This window comes from Gadus morhua, chromosome 23 (assembly GCF_902167405.1).
Source record: "Gadus morhua chromosome 23, gadMor3.0, whole genome shotgun sequence".
Classification (NCBI taxonomy): domain Eukaryota; kingdom Metazoa; phylum Chordata; class Actinopteri; order Gadiformes; family Gadidae; genus Gadus; species Gadus morhua.
Genome location: NC_044070.1, coordinates 13238067 through 13253121, shown reverse-complemented (window position 1 = coordinate 13253121; position 15055 = coordinate 13238067). Strand labels below are relative to the sequence as shown.

The 15055-nt window shown below is 47.5% G+C and overlaps 1 protein-coding gene across 2 annotated transcripts in view; it reads right to left on the bottom strand.

Annotated features, from left to right (window-relative positions):
• mpp7a (MAGUK p55 scaffold protein 7a) overlaps positions 1-15055 on the bottom strand; it is a 119782-nt gene that overhangs the window by 17889 nt on the left and 86838 nt on the right. For both annotated transcript variants that reach the window (XM_030349710.1, XM_030349711.1), the window contains one exon: positions 4391-4561. In XM_030349710.1, the coding sequence (XP_030205570.1) occupies positions 4391-4561 (171 nt within the window). The remainder of the gene's footprint in view (positions 1-4390; positions 4562-15055) is intronic.

Genomic DNA, 15055 nt, shown 5'->3' with positions numbered 1-15055 from the left:
CCTGCTGGATAATTAACTTCAGCGGACCCTGAATGTGTTTAGCAGGCCTCTCTCCTCCGACTCCCCCACCTATCTGCCTCCGCTTTGAGAACAACACAGACAACGCATCCACGGGTGAAGAGAGACAGCGAGAGAGAGAAGGATGGGGAGGAAGAGAGAGGGAGAGGGCGAGATGGGAAGGGAGGAGGAGGAGACAGACAGAGGGATGGAGGTCTGAGTAAAGATAGAGACAGACAGTGAGAGGAGAAAGACAGAAGGTGAGAGGGGTCACCGGTGTACAATCGAAGACACAAGCTGTGCACAGCGAGAGCGGAAAGTTAGAGCCGTGAGTGGCCTTTTTCCCCTCGCTCCTGTCAGTTCTGCTCATCCAACATTTCATCAGTACCCCGAAACTGGAGCGATGCACGATTTGGCTAATAAGCTTCGACAGCAGCCGCCCCCCTTCCCACCCACACGCCAAACTCACTTCATCCGCCCTGGACAAAAGTACCAGCAGACAACCACACGACAGTCGGTTATTTTTTCTTTATCTGACACAGGTGATGTCAGATAATGCAAAAAATATATATATATTTGAGAAGAATGCATCAGCTTCCTCTGCAGGAACCTGCCCACATGAACACAAGCACACCACCAGCCACTGCATATTAGTCCGAGCCGGAGCAGATGGGAGAGGGAGGGGGACGTTTGCTGGTGGCTGAGGGTGGTGAGAGGGGCAGAGCCAGCAAAGTCCTCCCGTTATCTGTCCTCCGTGGTTTGGACGGTAAGAAAGTAGAGGTGAGGCAGGTTCAGGTTCGAAAACGGAGAGGGGCGCGGTTGCACTCAGATTCCTGTTACGTTACGGAGATATTCGGTCCAGATAAAGTCACTCTTGCGAGGGGAGGAAGTTTTCAGAAGAGGATTTATATTTCTTCAAATTGCCAGTTTAAACAGTGCCTTTTTCTAAGAACGTCAATTTTCGGAAAGGCTGTTTGAGCAAGTCTTTACTAGTTTGTGTTCGCTGTTGGCCAATGACGTGCTTACAGTTCCCCGCTTCCAGCGACATGATTGGTCGGCACAAACGAAAGAAACACGTCTGCTCTTCGACTTAGATTATAAATCTGAAGTGTAATTTGTGAGGCTAGAGGCTGGCAGACCCGATTGGGGCGTAACGGGCTATTTGTGAGACCACAGTGAGACAGAATGTGGTGTCCTTGTGTTGACAGGGTCCACAGCTCAGTCCAGCTCCCCTGCTGCCGTCCACGGGCCAAACTGTCCTTAAAAGAATGGTGCATACTCATTAGCGCTCGCACACTACAAACACCTCTTTGTGCATTGTTTTTCGTAATTTCTTTTATGACCGAACCCCAATACGAGGGGATATTTAAAGACTCAAACCGTAACGAAAGAAAGAGAAAAAGGAGGAGAAGCATATTTTCGGGGTTAGTGTTTTTGGATTGGTTTCTCCATTAACTTTCAACCTCATTCCTCGCACTTTTCGAATTTCACCCTGGGGTGACCAGCGGCGCAACTAAAGAGACGCTAACCTGTGCTAGCCGCCTGCCCCTCGCCAGTTAAAGTGTCGGACTCCGTTAGCGCGCTCATTAGAGAATTTAGGGGGCGCTGAACGCCACCCACTTTAGAACTTCCAGGCCCATCACGCGTGGTCTGGGCGGAGGTGACCAGCACCCGGGTGTACGCCGAAGTTCAGCCCGGTCAAAGTGACCTCTGCCTCAACCCTGCCCACCTCCTCCCCCCTCCTCCCCCGTCTGTCTCCCTCACAGCATCGTGGAGAATATCACGGGCCCTTACTGGAAGAGCTGGTGATGGAAAACAATGGTGAAATGTGGCAAACCGTAGGCCCTACATATTTTTGAATACATAAATACAAATATGGCCCAGTGTGGTTGTGATGGGGGGATCGGGAGAGATTGGACGGCTTTTAAGCCTTCACCAGACCACATTGAGACATTCTGTTCCACCGTAGCATCCTTTGCCGTTGAGTGATTAACACTAAAGTCCGCACCTTACCGTAAATTCTGTGTGTCGGATTACCTTGCAACAGACATGGACCCCAGACTACAGACAGAAAAAACACATACTTCGACGAGGATATCGACGGATCACTTCGTCAGTGCAAATAAACATATCCACTTCAAAAGAACATTAGGGGCCTCGCGTCAAAATGTGCCTAGGTAAAATATATTTTGGTTGGCTCCGAGGACTCGCACTCAAGTAGCAGAGTACCTTAAAACAGATAAGCATCTCAATTTGGTCTTGACACCGATCTTCCTCCCCCCGTCTGTTGCTCGGCGTGTTTGAAAGTACGGCGGGGCTGGCTAGACGTTCGTTAGCGATCTCGTTATCGACCCCTGCTTTTAAAACAAACGAGCTGCAGCCGTTAAAAAGAAAAAAAGCCCTCCATGGCGTCGCAAACGAGACGCGCTCTCTCCCCGTTGTTCCTCCGTCAGATGTGTGTGTGGAAAGAACGCAAGGGGCCGGAGCCAAGACCCAGGCCAAGCTGAGCACAGGCCAAGCTGAGCCCAGGCCAAGGTGGCTCTTGTATGGAAAACCCTGCATGGCTCCTTCGTTGCTCAAATGGACCACTAGGAAATAAAAAGCTCTGCGTCCCTCTCCAGGTCATAACGTTTCCAACGGACAGCCCAAGAGGTGGACGGAAACAGACGAGTGAGGGAGAGAGAAAAGGAGAGAGACAACAGAAGGAGAAAATGAAAAGGGGAGAATTAAGAGTTTCTCCACAGGAATCCGTGAGAGACCGTGTGCGCTTTGGAGAAGACGAAGGGAGCAGGAGTGGAGGGGAACGGGGAAGGTGAGGTGACATAAAGCAGACCCATCCTCCGCTTCCCTCTGCTTAGGTAGGTGTGAAATTGTCCACAGTCCGTTGAGGATATCGTAGCGGTCAATTGCAAGTATTTACATTAGCGTGAAAGGGTTGGAGGGGGTGGGGGGGCTCAGAATCCCTGGCCTGAACAAGGTTGTGAAAGCTGGCCGGCTAATGGGATGACTAATTAGCAACACGGCTGACGAAGTCCATACACCGCGTGACACATTCCATCCACCAAGGCCCTGGTCAATCACGCTAGAAAATAGTGGGGAGAGAGAGAGTGAGTTAGGGATAGAGGGAGATAAGGATAAAGAGAGCGAGAGAGAGAGAGAGAGAGAGAGAGAGAGAGAGAGAGAGAGAGAGTCAGAGAATATGGCCAGACACTCGCAGCGTACGTGTGACTACGACGTGCAGGACAGAGCTCAGCTCATTCCATGAATGCGTCCCATTCCTTGACAAATGGAAATACATTTGGAGTGCACTGAGGAATGTGTTTCGCTCAATTTGTTCTGGTGACACTCTTGACATTTTTTGACACAAACAACTAAAAATCGTTTTGTAAAGTAGTGGAACTTATGAAATTTGGTCGAAAGTATGATGGAAAAAAAAAGGTTGGCACGGTGAATGAGTTCGCTCTCTGTCTCTGTTGCACCTGGCGAAGTGAGTATTGTTCCACCGTTCACAGGCGACGTTCTTCACTCTTGCCACAAACTCTGGAAGAGGAAGCTCCCGATTCATTCTCAAGAGCTTGGTGTGTGTCAGGCAGCTCTTTCGGACGGCCTGCGTACCGTTGCCCTAACAAGCCATGTGGCGTGTGAAATGAGATGAGGAGAGAGCAGCTAGCGAGGTGCCACGGAGGAGGGGGAGCGGGACGTGTGCACGGTTCACATGCGGCCCCCATGCACCAGCAGAGTGTGTGTGTGTGTGTGTGTGTGTGTGTGTGTGTGTGTGTGTGTGTGTGTGTGTGTGTGTGTGTGTGTGTGGGGGGTCACTCCTAGAGGGTACTGGGTTCATGGGATGGGATGGCAAGGCTCACGACACCTGGGAGTTCTAAGGTTCAGGTCCTTTGTGGTGAAGTGTGGCCATGATGGACCGCCATCAGTGGGGGTGGTGGGGGGGGGGAGATTAATGTATAGCCTTCCCCCTCCACACTCACTCACACACACACACACACACACACACACACACACACACACACACACACACACACACACACACACACACACACACACACACACACACACACAGTAAGTCGGGGAACTCTTGGCCTCTTGGACCACCACCGCCATGGTAGTGTGAGGTGAATGCCAACATTGGAAATTTAAAACGGAGGCTTTATAAAAAATACAGTGGCAGGGTTTTGGAAATGTCCCGGCCCCCCCCCCCCGTCCCCCACCCCCTCCCACTGACTTTTTTATTGCTCACTTGTGGGAACACACGTGTACACACTGATCTACACATGTGAACATGCTGCACACACACACCGACACACCAACACACACACACACACACACACACACACCGACACACACACGACACACACTAACACACACACACACAACTAACCGACGAAGACCACCAGCCTGTGTCTAGCTCCGCTGGGCCGACAGTAGGGGGCGACCTCCTCGTAGGTGGGCACGTCGGCCATGTCGTACAGCTCGCTCTTCTGGCACACGTACATAGACTTGTTGGTCTTCTTGTTCCTGCGGCTGAGGCGGAAGCTTCTCCTGAATCCGGCTGAAGTGGAGGATTGGAGAGAGACGGAGACAGACAGAGACAAGAGACAATGGGAAAGAAGGGGGGAAAGAGAGACATAGCGACAGCGAGACAGAGAGAGAGAGAAAGAGAGGGGGAGAGAAATAATTAAATTCACAACTGCAACTGAAAAAATGTGAGCCATCGACAATATTAAAAGTGTGTTTTTGTGCACGACTTCAGTGTTTTGGCTGATTACATATACGGGGGATGTATACGTCTGTCTGCCTTCTCACTTCCAACTGTGATCCAGAGTGTGCACACATAGGCCCAACAACTGTGCAACAATTTATGGCCGTCTCAGCGTTTTTTTGGCCAGCCAGTGAATGGCTTCATTTCTGATACATTATACTCTTTTGGAGAGCTTCATCTCTCTTTTTTTTTTTTTACTGCAAAATCTCCCCAGAATGCAAACTGATGCATAATCCCTAAAATAAGAAGAAATGCCTTCTCTCTCGCATACACATCGAAGCGTCTTGAAGACTGAAGGGTAAAGGCATGAAGTCATTGCGGTGGATCTTCCTAATGCTGTGGTCGTGTTTTATAGATGGCGGGTTGGTTTTCCCGTATTGTTTGGTTTCGATGAAAACATGGCTTCAGCGTGTCTTGTTCTGGAAGGTTGATACAGTGGTCGCTGTCAGAGGTTAAATAGAGACCCGAATCACGTCAGCACTCGGGTTGCACTGGGACTCGCTCCCTAGCAGATGGCCGGAATCAGCTGTTAGCCGACCATCTCGGCATGTTCACGGTGCTCTCCTTTGACGAGGGCAAGGTTAGTGTGCATGGTTCAAGTATGTTTCACAAGGAATTTCGTTCAGGATGAATTGACAGTTTTTAAAGGCCACCTGCACAGTATGGCTGTACGTCCAATCAGGGAGATTTGCACGGGGTCAGCCTCTGACGCTTGACGACAGTATCAAACCGAAAGCCTCCATTGCAGAGCCTTACTCTATATTAAAGACAGCTGCGGTTGTGTTCCCCGACCTTAAGAAAATAAAATTAAAATCCAATATATCCCTGAAAACCATATCATTAACCATATCTTATCGAATACTATTTTCTCTTCCCTTTCCTTTTTCGGTCATATTCGTGCTATCCCTAATGGATTTCAAGGGAGTGAGAATAGCCGGGAGAAGGGAGAAGGGAGGTGGAAAGGGTAAGGAGAGTATTAAAGCTTATGAGCCCTGTTCTTAATACTTTCCACAACACAGTCAAAACCACTGGAGATCCGTGCAGATGTGCAGAGCGAGGACGACCACATTCCTCCCCGGCTCCCTCTCGTTCTAACGGTCACATAATAAGAGGGGCCGATCCACGGCGAGATGCATATGAAACAGGCCGTAAGTCATCATCCCTGCAGCGGGAGCATACCGACGCGCGGCTATCTGCATACGAGCAGCGGCCCGTGTGTGCGTGCGGGTGTCCGACAGCGGAGTGTGTACGTCTCTCACCGTGCGTTTCACCGTATTATACACAAACGGCCGCGCACGTGCCTTCAAGTACTAGATATTGTGTTACATTGAACGTTTAGAGCAGACTTTGTTCCATTGTGGGCACGTTGTGGCTTGTGTTGACTGTGCCATTTCTCCTGCGGTGAGTCCACTCGCTTAGCACTGCTCTGAACTCCCCCCCCCCCCCCCCCACCCACCCAAGGAGCATTACCCTCTACCACACTGTGGAAAACATACAGCACTCTGCCTTCCTCTGGGGCACCGAAATGTACCATAGACCGTGACCGATATCCTGAATCGCTGACATCACCACCAGTGAACAAATAGAGATGGTATTCATGTGATGCCACACCATGTGGAATTCGACTTTCTAGCCACAAACATTACATGGTTTAATGGTGGTTTGTGATAACGGAAAGAAAAAAACTTGATCAACAATTAGCGAATGCTTGCTTGAATAAAGACAATTTCTCCTGGAGCGCAAGGTTTTGGTGTTTTATTGGCTCTGGCCTGGCTTAGATGGGGGTAATGGGGGTCATAACTGGGAGAAAGGTTTTCTTGACGCAGATCGTCAGCCCCCGTCCCGGCTCCTGGCTTGACTGGGCCTGGCACTGCAGGGAGCCCTTTGCAATGACTTAAGCCTCCTTGGACAGCTCCATCAGAATAAGGGGCTGCACCGTGCATTCATCCATTTATTGCGGCAAGGGGCTAAATCATTGTACCAACCAGCTCTCCCATCCCCCCCCCCCTCCCCCAACTCCCCACATACAATTCCACGATGCCTCATAAAGCAGCACAATCTCATATCCCCCTAACCCACTGAGACAGAATTAGTCCAGAGGGATGGAAATTATTTCAAACCAGAATTAAGGACCCCGACTCGGCTAGGCCCAAGTTCTACAAAGGCTCAGAGACCTGAAGAACCTCAGCCCTGCTGGAACGGCAGCATGTTTGCATAGCCTGTCTGACATTAGGTTTCTTTTCCAAGCGCAGGGATGACTGCAGTAAAAAGGAACGCTGGATATGTGTGGCACCGAGACCCCGAGTGACAAGGAAATATTTTAGGAGCTCAGTGGCTATTGACCGTAGAGCTTCGAAGGGTTCTGCTGTACCGTGTGGTGTCTTGGTCGAGTGTAGAGATTGGCATGGAACATTGGACATCAGGAGAAAGATTTCCTTTCTGGAGTCCCGCACATACAAACACACTTACCCGCACACACACACACACACGCGCCACACCTAATAGGCTGCACCAAGCCATGGAGGGCTGATAGCCAGTATTGCAACTGAATCCTCTTCTATATACACAGATGCGCGCACGCGCGCGCACACGCACACGCACACACACACACACGTCTGGACATTGCCAGTGCATGTGAAAACACACTTTAATTTTCCAGTGAAATGATTTCTTAGAGCCACGTAGGATATTCAGCATGTGTTCAAAGAAATCTCCCTAAGGGCAGCGTCCTCTCTGAGAGGGACTACTGCATCTACAACACGATTAGAGGCTAATGCCTCGACACCCTCAGCCCACACACAGACGCACGCACGCCCACACACATGGAACAGTAGGAGCTCAATAGGATTCGGGAGAAACAAAACTAATGCCTCCAACAGGACAAAATAAATGACCAGAAATAAATGACCAAAACAATGTAGTAACTATTACAGGCATGAAATCGCCTAAAGGCGTCCGAAAGTGGAGAAACCTGAGGACAAGGAAGAGGCCACACGTGGGCGATCAGCGAGATGACCAGGGACCAAGGGATAAAGGATGACGGCCATTTTCCCCTACAATTAAACCTCATTATATGCAGCGAACGAGTCCAAGAGCGTGGTGGTTGGTGAAAAGAAAGAAAAGGAAAGAAAAAAAGATAAGAAAAATAACCCCACCTGGGCGGGGGCCCCTAGTACACCACGGGGCCCGGGGGGCCTGAGTTCTGAGGGTCCGTGATGACAGCTCCAGTGCCATCCAGGTTTTGCTGATGGGGGTGCCCCCCTGTTCTCCTCACGACTAATGGAGGCGACGTCTTGGGTATTAAGTGGGCATGGCAGCCCTGGATTAAGGGAGCGTTACGCCCTCGGCTCCGTGCCGCACGCTGTGGTCTAGAGCAGTGCCGCTTAGCCCCGCTGCGGGCACTGAATGTGGGAAGCATTACCCAGCATCTCCCAGGCCTGCGTACCCCCGGCCTGCTACCGCCGCGTGTCTGGCTGGCGTCTCGAGGAGGGCACGTGGAGGGAGGCTGCGGACGAAGAGGAGGCGGAGGTTTTCCACACTGTCGGCCATCAATACCACAACAGGGGGGAAGGACGTGTTTCTGCTCACACCAACGAAATATATCAAAGAAAGCCTTAGGCCGGAGACGGGATTTCACTCCAACTGAAGTGTTCTACGCATTCCTTATGACCGGTTGAAATTCAATGGTGCGAGTCTTGACCAATCAATCAAATAAGTACCTAAAAAAGAAAGCTAAAAGCACAAGTTCAAAGTGCCCTGGGGTATTCGGCTTTTGAAAATTTAGAGAGAAGAGGGAAGGGGAGTGGGCGTATCAAGACAGGTGCGTCCTTCAAGTGCACCTATTGGCCGGGTCCACGCGGATATTGCAGCTCAGAGGATTCTGTGAAAAGCATTATGGGTAGTAAAGTGGCCATCTGAGGCTGTTCCATTGAACCCCGCAGTAAAAGGCATCCAACTTCTACAACAAAAAACGCTTCCGGAGAACTAGAGTCTAACACAACCGCCTACAACCTACACATTTCTCAGAGGCCAAGAATTCTGGTCTGATTTTTTATGTGTCACGCCATGAACACATTTCCTTCAAATCTCTTTTCAAGGACTTGTACACATGCATGTTTTCAAAAAGGGAAATAATTCGATAAGCTGTGCTTAAGGAAAGAGCACTTAAATGATGGTATGCGTTACTTTCGTGTCTATCCACGGCCTGTCCATGTTGACAGAAGTTAACAGTGTTTTTGTTCAGAGAACCGACGATGACGGTAGTTTCCGTCGACAACTCTATTCCTTTGGAACGCATACCCGACCCAAGTGTCAAAGTCTTAAACCATTGAGCTATGCTCAAAACCAGTCGGCCGCAAGAGATTTGTTTGCGACTGAGACCTATTTGTTTTTCCCACTCCATGTTATTCCAGGGTTCTCTAAAGACGAGACATTCCCTGGAATGAAACGGTGCCGGATGCCCCAAACCCTTGGTGAAAAAACAAATGGCAAAGTAGAAAAACAAATAGGATAATAGATGACCACTTCTCTCGTCTGCTGCAGTCCCTTGGTGCCTTATGCCTAGAGGATGATTGCTCTTCTGTTTGTCTCATCAAACTGATGTTCACAAAAAAGGGAGAGAGAGAGAGAGAGAGAGAGAGAAATGCTGTAGAGCAGAAGTACAGCCTGCTTAGTTCCAGCACTCTTTTCTCTTTTATTGTTTTCCTCCGAGGCAAAAAATGGTGCACACATACAGAGGCATCAGGAATGGGTCAGGGGTGGGGCTCCTGCCCGGGCATGAAGTCACATGGGGACAGAACCCGGAACCTTTTTGCGGGAAACACAGCCTCGCTACTGCACTTTACTGCTGCATGCAGCACTTTATTGGTACACCAGAACTGGTTTGTTTGGTTTGGTAAACCTCAGACAGAACACCTGCAAAACTATTGCAAATGTAGACGGCAGAAAACTATTTGCCATTTCAACATCCATCCGATCAATCTTTAACAAAAAAGTTAATCTGTTTGGAGACTGGTGGGGGGAAAATATCAGAATTTATTTTTTTATGCTCCTATTATTGGATTTCGTAAATTGACGACCGATGATCCTGACGACAGATAAAATAAACTAGTTTTGGAAATGGAGCATATTTTTTTAATTTTTTTAGTTTATAACACGTCTTCATCCATTTTTCAACAACTCTGCGGTAATTGGATTGCACTGATTTCTTTCCCAGACCCCTTTTTTCATCATTTTTTTTCTATTTCTTGCTTGAGCGCCATCTGTCCATCTATCTCACTATGTGTGCATCTTCCCCTGTGGCTGTTTTTTTTTTATTTATTTTTTTTAAGCGTCCAGTGTCTTTGACAATTAAGATAGCAGCATGAGATGCCAGCGTGCCTACGCACTCAGTCACACAGTATCGAGTTTCTCTTGTCGGGACTCGAGCTACAGCACATTGACGGGTCCCAGGGAAAACTTGTCTTTTTGTGTTTCTACAAGAAGAAGGAACGGACCCCGGAGTGTCAGCATCACTAGGAAATCTCTTTAATTCTCTGGCCCAAGATGCTTCTGTCTGCTGGGGCCGGCTGCAAAGGCATTTCGGGACATCGCATTCGGCCTGAGCTTGGCTCTACTTCCTGAGCGTGGATCTCAAATCAAGCTGCATCTCTATGCTTAAGATTCCCCGTCACAAGCCAAATACCGCTGGAGCACTGTCTTGGCAGTGCAAGTCCTCAGAGTTGCATCACAGACAGAGGTATGAAGGGAAAACAATCCAGAGACTGAAGACGACAACTGCCTCCTCCATCACAACGCCTCCTCCATCTCCCTGTGCAACCTCAGTAGCATTGAAAAGGCATCTGTCGCGTCTCCGGGATCCAACTGCACGGGTCGGCCCAGCTCTAAATCATACCACCACATCCAACAGCATGAAAAGCTATTAAATGAGTACACTTGTAGAGAAGTTTTTATAACTGCAGTGTTTGTTCCCCGCCTTCTCCCCCATGCCGATGTTCTGCCTGTCCTTATCGGCTCAGCATACTGCTGGGCAGTGGGACGGGTCCGGAGGGGAAAGGAATTGGTTTAGGTCAATGACCTCTCCCAATTGATCTGTCCTCAAGCACAGGAAAGCGATGAAAAGATTTGGTTGAGGAAAACCTGGCTTGTTTTCTGTTCTTGTATGTATGTGAACCAGATTTTAAATGTACTGTGACATTTGAGTTGCAAAAGTTTGCAGTGCACTTGGAGTGAGCCAGAGGCCTGCTCCCTTTGTGACCTGCTTACCAGGGCACACAAGGTGAAAGCGAAAACACAGAAAGAAGGTCAGAGCAGGGTAGAGCGAGAGCAAGTAACAAGGACCGTAATCCGTTAAATGAGATAGAGGAGGAAGGGAGGAAAGAGAAACCAGAGATTTTGTGGAAGCCAGTCATGATGGCCTGCGGTCCTCCGAAGGATACTGTGCCTTATGATTACTCTGTGAAATGACAGTGGTAATAAAAACAAGACAGGGGACATTCTCTGTAGAAAACAGGGATTTTGAACTGCTAGCATTAAGAAGATCTGTGAGAAGCTGAGCGAGCTCTGGCAATTGCTATTAGGGTACAACCAGGACCACATCAACATGGTGAGCTTTGGCCGGACATTGAGGACAAAGCGTGGAAAATCAGTGGCCGCACCGACCCGGCATCATTCTCAAAAAGGCCTTCAGCAGAGGCAGAACAGGATAAATACTATATTCCCTAAATCCTAGATGCGGCCTGTCCAACCAGTGAACTCAGACAAGGATGGGAATAGAAATAATGTACTGTAGTTTAGTGTCGCGGTTCGTTACAGAACTGCTTTTGGAATTTTACTAGAGTTGCCGAGGTGCATATCTACTGTACTGTAACAGTTAATAAAACAGACATTACCTATGTCATAGAAATCCATTCTCTATGATAGATGCTTATAAATGCCAACCCTAATGTTGCCAAAACTAACCTGTTGGAGTTGAAGATTAAGGTGGAAGAAAGACAGAAAGAGAAAACGTATTTATTCAAATGAGTATCTCGACAACATGTGTCTTCGCAGTCAGTCGATGGCTCATCTATGGCAGGAGACAGAGGACAAAGGGAATATAAGACAAGATCTCTCACCTAAGTGGAGTCCACTATAGTCAGCTTCCTCTGGTGATGAGAAGTGAGAGAAAGAGAAAGAAAAAAAGAGAGAGAGAGAGAGATCGGAAAACACCAAGAGAGTTGCAAATGGTCATGTCAAAAAGTGTGCAGTCAGAAATGACGAGCCATCTCAGGTTAACTAAAGATAGGGTGGTTAATAGTAAATAAATAACACAATTTAGGATATTACTGCATCAAAATAGGTATAATTGATTTTAAGTAGTTAATTTTAATAGAAATTGTGGCAATGGAATTTAAAAGGTTGCACTTTTGGGGCGCTGTTTGCAGTTGCATGGTTATTTCAAGCATTCATTTTCTTTAACACTGCCACCATATTGGGTACCTGAACACAGACTATAGAAGTTTAAAGGCTTGCAAAGAGCACTATTTTGTAGATTGATATTTTTAGATATCTAGGAGTTGGCAGGGACGTTAAACTGAAACTGTGACATCTTGAGGAGAAAGAGTCAGCTGGGTATATAATCGAACAGATAATAAAACTATAATAAATCCGCTTTAACATGTTAAACATGCCACTGCATACTTTACGGAAATATAATGGCTGGGTTGCTCAAGCATCATTGGGTGGAAATGATCCTTTCTTGCTACCACAGCTTTTTTAAAAGGTGTATGTTTGGTACCCAAGATGGCGCCCTCCCTGCATGTGTTTACACTTTGAGGTGTGCGTTAGTAACGGTTGAATCGAGGTTAGGCAAACTAAAGGAGCCAGATCGATCTCTATCACATGCTGGATGAATAGAAGACCGTATGAAGATAATAAGGGAGCCGGTGAAATGCTATGGCAATAGGAACCACAGCAAGCTAACATTTGATGGTTCTCAAGTTTTAGTGTGGGAGTGACCAACTCTAATTCTATTGACTATGTTGTGGAAAGTCAGACCAGACTTATGCTTGTGGTAAAAGTAACAGAGGATAGAGAGAGGGAATAAGGAAGTGTATACCGATACCAGTTGTAAAACTAAACTAAACTAAAACTAAAGAAAACTAAGTTTGAAGTTGTTAGCCAGTGATCTATCAGCAACGCTGCGAGCAAATACGAATACAAAGACAGACATATAATACCTTCAGCGTCCTCAGCTGTGAATGCAGTCGCAGCAAAAATATGAACATTAATCCAAGTTAGAAACGAAAATGATGGGTTTAAAGAGGGTACATTGGAAGATGATGGAATAAGAGAAAAAAACCTACCAAACTCAACTGCCACATCAGCTTTGAAAGGCAAAGGAACAAAGAAAAACACAAAAAAGTTAATACCTTGACAATATCACAGATCATACTTGGCTATGTCGAACCACGCAGTTGACAATATTGGACGACAGAGGTAAGGGCCTGCGTACTAAATCAAAACAGATGATGACCATACTGTTTCCATTTTACACACTACACTACTAGCCTTCTACTGGTGCTCGTTGCGGTCTGATTGTTAATGTCACTACTTTGTCACTCACTACAAGGAAATCAATGTCCATTTGGCAAGGGATGAGCAAGTACGCATTGTTACCCAGTGACACACAGTCTGTGTTGCATGCTTTAGGTACATCTGCAGCCAATTTAACAGAGAGAGGAGAAAAGTTGAGATCCAGCTCCATCGAACCATCCACATATTAGCACAGGGCTCTGGGACTATTATGAAGATTAATAAACATACTGACATAACCGTTATGTATAATATGGACACTCAAACAAAAAACAAATCAGTAAAACAAACAAAAACAGCCCACAATAAATACATGATTTAATACACATTTGAACTGTGTGTGTAATTATTATACTGCGTAATGTAAACACACAACCTGAATACATTCAGCTCTAAGTGATTCCAGTGGGGTGGCAGCTGAAAGCGTATGTATTTGTGTGTGTGTGTGTGTGTGTGTGTGTGTGTGTGTGTGTGTGTGTGTGTGTGTGTGTGTGTGTGTGTGTGTGTGTGTGTGTGTGTGTGTGTGTGTGCGTGTGTGTAAACACACTTGACGTGAGGCACAGTGAACAGTTGGAGACACTTAAAGGTGCTTCCTTTGCTTCATGTCTTCCAAGTCTGCCAAAGATAATTGAATCAAAACACAACAAAACACAACCATCTTATCCTCTCCGGCAGGGCCACAGGGTTTGGCTCGCCAGCCTTTACGCTCTTTTTTCCCCCAAGACGAATCCCAGCCCGCTGACATGTCGCATGGCAGCTCCAGATAATGGCCAGTCATAACAGCAGTTGTGAAATATCACAGCAAAAAATATATATTTTTTCTTTTGCATTTAATTCATTTTCGCTTAAGAGGGCAGTTTAAAAGGCGAGAAGTGAAAGGGTCTGCTTCTGAAGCCTCTACTCTTTTCCCCTTAAGTGGGGTGAAAAATGTGTATCTGGTGCGTTTATCATGTCATTTTGTCTCTGGTCTCGAGCTTGTTTTCACAGTGTTATTCCTTCTGCCGCTGCCCCTTTCCCATTGTAATGTGACGGTTTAAGTAATGCCAGATCCCCGAGCTCAGGACTTGAAGTACAATGGCGGGAGGCGGGTGAACCAGCGCTACAAAGAGAGAGAAGGGGGAATGCGGGGAGATAAAGACTCCAAAGTGGAAACATCGAGGGGAATGAGGGCCGGGGACAGTAGATGGGCATGGATATAGAGGTATCTGCGGCCTTTCTTAAATCGCTGCCCTTACACACTATGGGGAAGGCTTTCATCTGGCGTTTATCTGCATACACAAAAAGTAGCGTAATGGTCTTGTAACGTGGTTCGACAACATTCCCCGTCGAATGAAACATCATGTGATAACGCTCTTCAGAATGTAAAGGGGTAGGGTGTGCAGGAACATTGAAACTGTAGAAAAGGCTAGGGCCTCGTTTGCTTTTCCCTCATAGAAGGGGGGGGGGGAAACACGTATATATAAAAACCTGCTGGTTAGTATCGGCATATTTGGATGACCAAGAGGTAATTTGTCAATGGAGCTTACAGTATTTGGTCTTAGCCAAAGTGTCGACCGAGAGCCCTGTGCTACATCACAGAGAGAGTGATCGTCTGTTAGGAGATGAGTGGGAAAGAGAGGCACGGGAGAGAGATTGAAGACATTCGGTCGAGGTGTGCTTGTGTGTAAACGAGCGTTGAGCGTCGGCTGTAGCCGCCATGTTTCCACCCGG